General features: G+C 49.3%; 1 protein-coding gene across 2 annotated transcripts in view; it reads right to left on the reverse strand.

The window, feature by feature from the left end:
• LOC8038035 (DNA-directed RNA polymerases I, II, and III subunit RPABC3) overlaps positions 1-12,454 on the reverse strand; it is a 109,369-nt gene that overhangs the window by 27,487 nt on the left and 69,428 nt on the right. Inside the window, exons 1-2 of one of the 2 annotated variants that reach the window (XM_040206939.1) lie at positions 4,090-4,222; positions 2,346-2,520 (exon numbers count right to left, since the gene is read on the reverse strand). In XM_040206939.1, coding sequence (XP_040062873.1) covers positions 2,346-2,520; positions 4,090-4,207 — 293 coding nt within the window. In that variant the 5' untranslated portion in view covers positions 4,208-4,222. Of the gene's footprint in view, positions 1-2,345; positions 2,521-4,089; positions 4,223-12,454 lie in introns of those variants that run through there. The other variant, XM_029986708.3, reaches the window with a different exon arrangement.

Here is a 12,454-nt window from a genome sequence, read left to right on the forward strand (position 1 = left end):
TAAAAAGGCAGACAAACATAAAACAATACACGAGGACGAGAGCGTACGGTACCAGAACGGAGCGCAACGTTACACGATACGCAGTGGAACAAGAAAAGAGTACCGGTATTTGAGGACAAGGTCTTTAGATCACACGAAAAGCAAACAAGAGGCCACTATCGTTTCAGCTTCGGTCCGAGCGCGGCCGATGTTATAAGTCGAAGGGCCAATCAAACACCACAAAAAGCGCAGCGTCATGGCGTGCTCTCTGCTCCTGATAGGACTAGCCGGCGGAGGAGCGCGCACAGAGACTCGGCGAATACCGGATGGTCCTATCAACTGTAGAGAGCAGGCCATGGCGTTTTGCTTTTTGCCCTGTTTTATTGGCCCTTCTGCTCATAACATCGGCCGCGCTCGGACCGAAGCTGAAACGAAGTATAGCTACGAGAGAATACTCAAGTCTTACGTAATTGCAAGCAAAAGACATTTTGAAGTCCTGACTGATACTGAAGGCGAACGCCCGAGTCACTCTCGTGACTTGAAAAGAGCCATCAGAGGTTCCCTAGGCTTTACTTGCTGGTCACAGGCTCTTTCGTGCAACCGAAATCTTTCACTCAGATGCTCAGTCAACTAGACTTCGTGCGTCATGAAGACAGTACGTCAAAAGAGCTTCAGTGTTTTGGCAATACACGAAGAACGTTAATTTATCTAATTACTAGGAGCATTTATTATTCGCAACTGCATATTGGGTATGCAGGCTGGGCTTTTCTCTATACTTGTTTTTCACAAGGAACATTGTAAAAAAGTTCCGCTGCAAGCGGAACGTTACCAATTTCGTTCTTTATGTCGTCAATTGTGATATCTGCTTGTGCACTTACTTGGGATCCCTTATTATTACTTTCTCAACCCGTACAATCTTATAATGAAAAAAAAAAAAAGTTTTTGAACTTATCTGACAACCAAATCATTTAAGAAATACTTGGACCAGCGCATACACTTTGCGCAAAACTTGCTTCTTTCTAGGGGTGACAACCGGTACAGTTCCCAATTCGTTATTTCAAGATGGCGTCTTCGCCAGCACGCCCTTGTCGGAAGGAACGAGCAGAAATAAAGCGATAAAGACGCCTCACACGTTGCGACACTCACCACTGGCTCAGCGTGACGCAGCGCAGGGAAGCGTAGATGCCGCGACTGACTGATATACCACCAGCTGTGTTCACACTGGGCAAACGCACGTGGGAACTCAGGGTGGTACACTGTCAGGCGAGGCCATGTCGAAGTCACACTCGAAGAGTCAGCTTGTTCTCGGGGCGATGACGCCTTACCTTTGTGGTCGGTAAACCTTGACGGAAACATCGTAAAAAAAAAAAAAAAAAAAAAAAAACCTGTGCAAAAACGTTGTGGCGATGCATGATATTGAGAATTAAAGAGAGGACCGATCAATAACGAAATTAAAAGATTCCCCATTCCCGGTTCGAGGGCACGTGGACGAAATTTAAGTTTCAATCAAGAGTGCGTTCCCGCAGCACGAAGCGTTCTATAACATAAAGCACTTGTACACTGAGTCTCGAGCTACAATTAACTTCCTTCAGACTGATCTTTTCTTTTTAATTGTTCACCCATACGCAGTCCCGCTGTTTCGTCGCTGTACTAACAACTACCTAAACAATATTAAAATGAAGAAGAAGAAAAAAAAACGACAAATTTGCAGCTTTGGATTAAAAATTGAGTGCGCTACCCATGCTTCGAGTTCTGCCCGCTGCCTGCACCCTGCACTCCCCCCCCCCCCCCCCTCCGCCCCCCCCCCCCCCCCCCTTCCCCTATTTTTGTTTTCAGAGAAAAAAGGGGATAATTAAATTTCAGCAATTCGCCGAATGGCGACATTACGCATCTCCTGCAGGAGCACGTGTATGAGGTGACCATTGGAGAAAACTCTCACCTACAAAATCCTTTCACTTTTGCACGAGCGCAGTGTCTTTATTGCGCCGGGATGCTTGAAGCACACACGACTTCACGCGTCGTTAAATCGGCTACAAAACGCGGCGGACTTGTGCTGCAGGTAGGACAAACCTACGGTGCCTGGATGCCCTGTCTGCGTCTCGTGGCCCCTCGGGATAGAGAAATCCTCGTGGGTCGGAAGCGGGAGCCGGCGTTACAAATTAAATCATCCGTGGCCGAGATAAGCAGAACCGAAGCACCATAGAAAGCTACATGCAGGTGCTGAGAGATGCCAGAGAACGTGTACTTCGCAAACACACAAAGCATCGTGCAATGAACTCTGTGAGATGTTACACTCCGTTTCACACGCACTGGGCACTCTTCGACACTCTTACACGGACCGCGACGCTAACGCGCGGCATACTTACAGCCTGGTCGTTTCGCCTGAAATGTCGTCTCCTTCGATGCGGTAGATCTTGCCGTACATCACGTACTCGAAGCTGTCCGATCTCGAGGGTCCCGTGTCCGCGGGGTTGTACTCGCCGTCGTCCGGGTAACCGTCTTCGCGCAGCGTCGTTGCAATCACCAGCCGGAACTTGTCACCTGCGTTGCACAAGTGAGAGGGAAAAACGTGTGGGGTTGAGTGCATAGTATAGGAGTAACAGGCTACGTTGGTAACCGCGAGAAACGGGTCGTACATGGCGTACAACACCGTCTGCTGGTGCGAGCGCGTAGCCTGACCTATACTTCCCCGCCATGATGAGAGCGGCTGGGAAGTCTTTCTGTCGCCTGTCTCCAGCGTGCGCTTCCTACCTTCGGAATTTCGCGGTAGCCTCCAGCGTACACGCGCAGTCAAAGCACGGTGGAAGGCAACGAGCCGTCGTGCAAGCGGGACGCTAGATGAAACCACGCGCTCACACCAGTAGTTGACGGGGTTGTATACTATGTATATAAAGAGTAGAAAAGAGCGCTTTGGACTTCTGTTTCTACGGTGACGGCGTATGCCATGCGCCCGCTTGTACCTTCGAGTGGCAGCTGGTGAAATGAACGGAATATGATCGCTAACTCTCTAACGTATGCTCCGTTAAGACTATCACCCCACAGCGCGGAGCGTTCTCACATAAACTGAAGATGGTGTCGTGTATTAGAGCATTATACGACTATTGAAAGAAGGGAGGATGTTGGCAGTGCTACGTTAGTATCGACATGTTTGAACTAATTGTCTGGTGTGTCGCACGAACTGAGGTCCAACACTTGGAATGTTAGTATCAGCGGAAAACAAAATGGAACCAATACACCTCAACAAAGAATGCAAAAGGAAAGACATGTCGCAGCAAAGAGTTCGTTTTTCTATTCTAGCTTATAGATGAAGGCAAGGAAAGAGACGACGTCAATTCAGGGGTAAAATAAGAAAAGAATTGACGAAGCTCGGGCAAAGAGAAAAATAGAAGCGGTGCGAAAACGACCAAAAACACGAAGCAAAATAAATAATGCATTCCAGCCGGCCATTAATCACTAGCAGCTCCTCAGCACACAGAGAACACCTACTTTTTAACACGCGCCATAAGCATAACAGGAGACAGACATGTCCCTAAAAAAATAAACGTTTTGTCGGTCCTTGATTTTTCCAACACACAAACAAGCCCAGGAACCTATCAAGCACGTGACATCTAGGCCTAACGAAACACCGCGTGGCTAAACTAGAGCAGGCGACAGATCTCCCGTTTGAAACGTTTACGTAATAGGTCGAGCTCCACGTGTCGAGAAAGGCGTTAAACAAAAACAAGAAAAACCCGGAGAGAGAAAACACAAACAAACGTCCCCTTCACCGGTGCGCGCCCCGTAAACTAGTCCGAGACGATCACGACCGACCACACACAAAAGCGCGCAACCACATGTGCGACCGCGCGCGGGCAATGGAGGTCTCAAAGCCAGGCTGCCATTCACGCTGTCCGTGGATCGCTCCAAGGCCGCCGCCTCCGCCGTTCGCGCCTGCCTAGCAACGCCACAGTCGTCCCAGCGAGCTCCTCGCGGGCCGTCGACGCGTAATGGCCGCCCCATTATCTACCCGCCGAGGGCCTAAGGTCTCCCAGAACGGCACACGCAAGTTCGACGCGTTCCTGGACCGATCGTGTCCCTAAAGAACAATAAAAAGAAAACAATGGCGGTCACAGATCGCGGCGTGCGAAAGTCCTCGTCCGTCCGACAGCGCGGGGGAGGCAGACCGCCGTGGCCGCCGAACCGCGGGGAACGGCCCACCAGCGACTCGCGAGGCCTTATCGGCAGGCATGACGCACACAGGCGCTCGTGACACTGTCCGCCATTTACACCCATTCCTGGACGATGGGTGAGCGCCGAACTCAAGTCGAGAGGCCAAAACAAGAATCGAACAAAGGTCACGAGGTACTGCGACGACTGGGTGCGGGTGGGTTCACCAAAGAATGAATCGGACTCGTTGTCTCGAGCGGGTTCTCTGGGCTTACGTTATATTTTTAGAGCGTGACGAACCGGACTGACGCGCCGATAGCATCCGGCGATGAGTCAGGCGCCATAGCGGAAAAAGACACGGACCACTAGCGCCGCGCAGAAAGTTCGGAACCTGGTTATCCACGGCTGACGAAAATCCACTGTATTTCCTTTGTACACTGAGCTAAATTATTAACGACGTCGAACGGCTCACGAGAGTTTCACGAAACCAAACGGCGTAAAAGGGCGTTCTCTCTCAAAAGTCTTAAAAAAAAAAAAAACGAAAAACAAAATAAACTTTTGCAACAGCTATGGCTCCACATACGAGCGCCTGGGAGCTAGCTAGTACTTGAAACGACCTCGGAACGGGTTTTACAAGGTCATACGCAGACTACAGGAGTCGGGAGAGGAACTCGGCCATCGTACCGCCAAGATAGCGAAACTGAAATAGACAATACCCACCGACATTCCACAAATGAACCTCATTTATCGCCCACCCGTGAATACATCTAAGATATCGGAAGCGTGAAAGCAGGCACAAAACTGTTTAGGCACAGTAAGCGACGGGATCACCGACTCCTCCGAATAACAAAAACGCGACGGCGAAACAACAAGGAACGAAATAAAAGACCCAATCAAAAAGAACCGAGCGTCAGCGAAGAGCCAAGTTCCGCCGCACGTCCAAGGGCTGGGTAAGGGGAAGACGAAGGCGGCGACCAGGGCCAAAGCACCAAAGCTGCTGCAGCGAGGCGAGGCTTAACCGCGGAGCACGGGAGCCGACGACGGCGCACTACGGCGGACAGTATCCCACAGGATCCCGAACGACAACGCAGAAGAAACCGCACGTCGCAGACGTCCCACGCAGCACGAGCACCAGAGTGAGCCGCACGGCAAGGGTCGCCTAAAGTCGTCTCCCGGGCCCTTATCGAATTCCGATAGGAGTCGCCTAAAACAATGGGATCTTTCCAATCATATCGCCACACACGGCACCCCAAGGAGCGTCCCCGGCGCGCCACTGAGCGCTATGGGAGCCTCCATTGGCTATCAGCGGGGCTTCCGATACGACGAAGGGTGTAGCAATACCGCGCCAAAGACCAATAAGAACAAAAGACGTGCACTGCTTTACAAGAGTAACGGCGTGAAAGTGGAACTCTCTTAGACGTACCGCCGGCATCCTCAATCCCGATGCCATGGACGATAACTGAACAAAGGACGAGCCGGTAAAACAGGGACGAGTATTTACTACACGACACGCGTCACACGTATTACATGCACATTATTACGTGTTACGACTGAAGTGCGTGGCAGGAGCTGGGGCAGAGTTCATTCTCAACCTCTAACATAAGAAAGTCTTCCGAAGCCGCTATCGTGTAGTATAGATCAGTCTTGGTCTCTACCTTGCGATGGCAGCATTGCAGAGCGTAGATACGATAGCGGTATACTTTGTCTGTCGCTACGCATTAACTTCCCACCCCTCAACATTTTACGAGTCGGATCAGCTTCCAAGGGCCCTCAAAAAGAACATAATTAACTCGAGCATGTTCGCGTAAGTATTGCCCCGGTATCATTCGAGACCCAGACCGGCTAGAACACGACGTGCCGCACCACTGCCGCGGGACACACCTCAAGCATTGTTCGAAGCGTATGTTTGCTTCGTAGTAGACATGTGTGCTTCGAACATGGCTGCAGACAGTGACTGTCTTTTGTACGATGTTTCGACAGTGTAACCGAGGCTTGAGGCCGTCTTCGAGCCGCGATCGCTGCCACGGTCGTCAGACCCGGGGGCGCCGCACTTTGTCGAGGCACTCGAACGTAACTCTAGGATGTGTGTTACCTGCAGGCCTTGTGCCCTGGAGACACCGTTATCTGCCACTCGGAAACAATGGACGCAAGGACACTCGGCGAGGCTACGAGAGCCAAGCGTGAAAAAGCGAAGAAAGGGAAATCGATCCAGCGTCTGCAATGTGTGCACACACCCCTGAAATCGTCTCATGCGCGATACTGCGATAGACGAGGGGAGGAGTGAAGTCAACGTAACTAGGCAAATAGATAGACCCGCGAGGCATAAAAGAAAGAAGAAAAAAGACGGGGAAACGTTTGAGTATGCAGAACGGCGAGAAGAACGGCAAGTGCCCTCTCCCTTCCTGCCCATACAATTGCAACTAATGATGACCGAAGTTGCGTTAGGATGACCACGACGAAGGCCGATTAGAATGTAAAAAGCTCAAAGAAGCTCCTTCAAGCTTACATTTTAGCTTCTCATGCAGAAGACGCGCGACATCGCATCAATGATGAGATCGATCAAATCAGTAACGCTATTCCCAACCGACGCACTTTCTCTCAAGATGGCTAAAACGTGGGCGGCCCGCTCGTTCGCGACGAATTCCTCGAGGAGCGAGTCCTCGAATAAATCGACATCCGAGAATCAGCGGCGGCGTTCGGAGATTATCCGAGATTCCTTCTGGGCGCCCCGCCACCAAGTAAGCACCCTTCCTCGCAGAACCCGGAACGTATCGATTCTTCGCGAGGCGCGCCCACACGCGTGCCGCACCTTTCCCTCTTCGTTTACGCAGCTCCGCCGACACGATCGAGCACGGCGAGCAAAAAACAGGCGCCCACGAATGGGACCCAACCCCGACGCCTTCTAAGGCCTCGCGAGGCGCTCCTAATGGTCGCCCTGAATGGGCACCCGATAAGGCCCGCGTGTACTCGAGTGCTGCCTGGACAATGGCACTCGACGACGACGCTCCCGCAGCCGCTCCAAGCACAGGTGCACCACCCCATCGGCCACATCGCCAGGCAATCAACCCACGGTCGCGACAACGACGGGATCGCCGACGGCGAGAGCGGAAATCAGGGACGCAGCTACGTTACGCACACGAATGCCATCTTCGCGGCAGCGACATTTGGCCCATTGATCCCGCAGTAGTCCCCTCCACCTTTACTTTCGTGACTCGAGGTATTTCAACGACCTCTCCCCTCGTCGGGCAATCTTTACTTTCAGGCATTCAGCGTACATGCCTTTGAAGTTCAGACACGTACACGTATTCCTGTTGAAAGGGTCCACGCCAATGAAACCTCTTTAGCGCATGAAAAGGTCATATTGCGAATTTGCACGCTTGCCAATTGGTTGACCATAGTTGCCTCTAGCCAATTGGTTGGCCATAAAAGAAGTTTGTGAGGACGAAACCACACAGCAATCCCACAAATGAAGGACATACGAGGCTGATGCAGGTGGACACGTGATTTCCAAAAGAATGAAAGGCACAGCCATAACCAACTACAATTAGCGTGAAAAAAAAAAAAAAAAATCATTCTCGCTTCAGATGTTATGCTTTCACCATCGAATAACGGAAACGTCAATAAACAATAAATAAGTTTGTGTGTGGGGGGAAAAAAAGGGGGGGGGGGGGTTGATCTCGGCAAGCACGCATTGAGAGAGAGGAAAAAAAAAAACGGCCTAAAAATGAACGAATGTCTACGGAGCATATGCAAGTTCCCTGCCTCTTTCGTCTGATCGTCAGCCAACATCTATCCTGATCGTCTCCTCTCCGTCTCCTCCTCCTTACCTCGTTGTTCCTTCCAAAGATTCCGGAGCTAAAAAAAGCTCCCTTGTTAAGATAAAAAAAAAGGATAAAAAAACAAAACAACTGGGAGGAGGTTTATGTTTTGCCTTTCAGAGTGGAACGCGATAGCTAAACATACAATCTCCCGCTCGTTCCCAAGCTGGAAAAGTGTCTCTGCGTGGCCTGGTCAGTAGCGCGTCTGGCCAACACCACCTAGACAGAAGGCCTCCGCATGGTTTCCTCTTCTTCTATGAAACGTCATCACAGTCGGATCGCGCTCGGTCGGCTATTGGACCCGACGCGCTGATTGGCCACGAGCCGCAGCCGAACAATGACGCAGCACTCGTGCCCAATCTCTCGCCTCGATCGATCTGACTATGACGACGCGTGTGGAGGCCTTCTGTCTAGGTGGTGTTGGTCTGGCTCGCAACCGAAGGGTCGCGGGTCCGAATCGCGTAGAAATTGTTCAAATCTTTCTTTAAGTCGTTAGAGAGTGAAATCATTTAAGACATGAGGCGACCTTTAACTCGCATTACATGTCATGTTTTTAACCACTTTCATTACACACGTGACGTCACGTTTTACGTGAGCGTTGTGGGTTGTTCGAAATTCCCGCGCGAGGTCTGTAGCTGCGACGTCATGACCCTATCCACCAATCAGGATTTTCCCGTCCGACCGACGCCGACGCCTGCTTTCTGCGACACAAACTCCTTAACGCTATCGCGTAAAGAAGAAAAAAGGAAAGACGAAAATTGCTATAGAACGAGGAAAACACTACGAAATCTTCGTCCCGTGCTAGCTCACGAATGCATTCGTGGCTCGAACTTCAACGAACCGCGAGCATCCGAGTCTTCTGTAGCGGTGCATGCGCAGTGCGTACCGGAGGGCCCATAGTACCACATCGACTGTGTAAAAACTGTTCCCTAAAACTCCGTACTGTCTGAGGCGTGTTTCTTCCTCGTAGGACTGTCCCGTTACATCGCTAATGCAAAGACAGTCTCCAAGCACGTCCGCAGCTCACGCATATGTACGAAGCAAGCATGCTTCAGACCTGTCCGCGGATAAGTCTCTCCTCGTGCCCGCAGAGAAACTCCGTGTCTTTTGTACAGGCAGCGTCACAGCGTTCTAAGAGTGTGGTCAAGTTTTTGCGCAGCAATCAGAAGCAGCTGGAGCCGTCCTCCTACCTGTAGTGAAATTTTGTTCGAGTGGAAAGAGAAAGAAGCAGAAAGAGGGCGAGGAGGAGAAGAGCCGGAAACGCGGTGTTTTTCCACTGCCGCAATTTATCTCTGGTCGACACAGATGCTGCTGTACTGGACGATTCGCGGAATGAGCTGCCCACGTCAATCCCGTCATTGTTCCAGCGTTAGCGGAGCGCGTGACCCTTTCAGAAATGGGGATTCCCAACTCTTCTAAGCGGCAAGAAGAAAAAAAAAAAAAAGAGGAACAAAGGGGAGAATATTCTCGATGTCATATGCGTGGAACGATTTTGAAAGCATCTCAAGGAACAAATGTAGAGAGAAAAAAACCGGGAAACATATACACCTAGCCTAAGTGTAGCACGTGCACAGCGCGACACTGTGGGGACAAAAAAGAAATCAACGGGATTTGTCATGCTTTCTCCTAAAATCGAAGGGCTGCTGTCATCAAAAACACTAGTCCGATGGAAAGTGCCCATTTGGGGCCCAAACCTAAGCGGTAGAATTTGATGACGAAAATAGACCCTGGAGAAGGGGAACAAAGGGACAAACACAATCTCCAAACGCAGCTAGGTGACTGTTGCGCGATCGAAAAAAAATCCGCCTGGTCTCGGTATCGAATTAGGGACCTCTCCATTTTCAGTGAAGCGCTTCAACAACTGAGCTAACCAGGAGTTAGACGCCAGTAGAGCAAACGGGTTTTATCAGCTGCCACCAGTCTAACACCAACGAGGGTAAACGGCCTGCATTTTTAAGGTTATGATGATAATGCAAATAAATGCGAAGGTGCAAGCGAGCTAGACAAGAATTTTCGTCATTCTTATCCAGCTCGCTTGCACCTTTGCATTTTATTGTATTATCAGAATTTGATGCCCGCATTACCTTTTTATAGTAAAATGCGAAAAAGTGAAGATGTCGTGCTCGTGCTAACGGTGTCACGCAGTGTATACACACGACGACGACGAACTGGAAAGACACAAGCTGTCGACTGGTAAATCGGACTGCAGTCATTGCTTTAATCATGTGGACACCTAAAAATCGTATTAACTGTTAAATTTCTGGAATGTTTGATAACGGAAAATAAGAAGAACGTTCGGAACAGATATGCTAAATACTGCCGTAGAAACGTAAAACTAAGGCCGCATGCTGTAATCACAATTCCGAAAGGACTGCAAGCACGGTACCTGCGCAACAATTATTTCGCCCGTAATTCCCATTACTGCTTCATTTAAAAATAGATCCCAAGAAACACAAATCGGCTATGCCAGATCAGATCACCTTTGCAGCACCAATCAGGTCAGCGACTGTGGGACGTCATCACTACGCAGTGATTACAAGCGTTCAAAATTGCATCATGAGAAAAATCGTATTCTAATACGTCATCCCTGAAAAAAAAAAAAAAAAAGAAAAAGGGGGGGGGGGTATTGGCGTTTGCGTTCGTATGGCGTCTTTAGGTTTTATCAAAAAAACCGGTTGTGGCCGTTTGCTACAGCTGGAGCAGGGTCTCAATTTGGTACAGGCTTATTGCCACCACAACCCTCTTTTACCGCCCTTCCTTCCTCCTCCCGGGCACAATATGTACCGCCTTCGAAACGCGTGCCCGGTGCAGCATCAGCGAGGAACAATGCCGCGCAAGCTGGCAACTGCTGTCGATAAGTTTGCGCACAAAAAAGATACAGACACAAGGTCCCACGGCGACGAGCGCCTGATAGTGAAGGTCGTTCGCTATCAGGGGCCACCGTCGCGGCAGCCCGGCATGGCCGCCCTTTTCACTCGATTTAAGCGCCTGAATGAGTCTGCTCTTGAGAACCGGCCCTCGACAGAGTTGGATCGAGCCTGGTGACACTGAACTGCATTTGTTCATACTGCCGTTCCCCTGAAGCAGCCTTGATAGCACAGGCGCCTTGCCCTAGCCAAGAGGGCCCATACCACCTCCAAGGCCTGTGCGTGACCTCATCGTTGGTGACTCCCCGTGTCGGGTTCCCAGTAAATAAAAAGGGGCACGTTGATAATCAGTAGATGCACGTTCCTTTTTAGCACCCCAAAACAATAGCTATTGGGACTAGGTTTTCCAACACGGCACGGTGCGAAGTGCAAGATCATCTTAAACAAACAAAAAAAAAACTTTATTTTTTTTTGTTTTATTAGGATTGCTTGCCAATTTTTGTTGCTCCTAATATCGGTCGACGGAATATTTGCGGGTCGCAACATGCTGAAGGATCCGGCCAAAATAGCGATGCCACCGAGTCATCGATGCCAACGTCAACAGCGTCGCGCAACGGGCCCTCTAGAGAGTAAATACAGCGCGAGTGCCAACCTCGAGCGCTTTGTCACGATTCCAAGCGCCCGCTCTAGAAGCCAGCTGCGGTGTTATCGCAATGCGCGAGAGTCGATCGCACGCAAGGATCGGCGCACCGACTGCTCTCAACTCAAATCACGGCAATTAGGCCAGGGTACAGTCCAACGGATATAGCCTCGTTTATTTACAAGACCTTCACTGTTTTGTCCTCTTGTGCGTTTCTTTCGTTTTAAGTCAATGTATATTACAACACGCTCAAGTCTTAAAAAAAGAAAAAAGAAAGAAAAAAGCTTTCAGCTACAGCAGAGAGCGACTGTGTCAAAAAAAGTTATCCAAAAAAAAAAAAAAGAAAAATCTTTTTAAGCAGTTTGGTTTGACACGCGTGTCAAAATATAAATTTACGCGAAGGAAAAAAAAATTCAGCACTATTGACGGCGTGAGACGCAAGTTAGACGGCCAATCACCTCCTTTCCATTTGTTTTCTCTCGGCATTCCCGGCGCGTGGAGGAGAGGTGGATCGGCTTCGCGTTCACGACCGAGATGGTCATTCAGGAATGACCAGTAACGTCATGGACTTAGCGCAGAATTTCAAAAAAAAATCTCTCGCCGTCAATATTGCTCTATCTTTTTTTTTTTTTTTTTTTGCGTAAAATTTATTTTTTTGACACGCGTGTCCTAAACAAACTGTTAAAAAAAGTTTTTTTTTTTTTTTTTTTTTTTTTTTTTTTTTTTTTTAAGTTGCCAATTTGAACATAGCATGCTTATACCTTCCAGAGCCTTCGAGTCTCTAAGAGTCGAAGTCTGAGGACGAATCAGTTCGTAATCAGTGATAGGTGGAATATATCGAAGTTCCATAACGTTGTTTAAACATGTGACACTTTAACCATTGCAATGACGATAAAGGAATTGAACATTTTCCTTCCCTTAACTAAGCAATTATATAAAAGGAAGCCGATTTCTTCGAATTCCTATTTCTCTTTTATTTATTTTTTTTTCCACATATATACCTT

Source organism: Ixodes scapularis, unplaced genomic scaffold, assembly GCF_016920785.2.
Source record: "Ixodes scapularis isolate PalLabHiFi unplaced genomic scaffold, ASM1692078v2 PGA_scaffold0__279_contigs__length_252992795, whole genome shotgun sequence".
NCBI lineage: Eukaryota > Metazoa > Arthropoda > Arachnida > Ixodida > Ixodidae > Ixodes > Ixodes scapularis.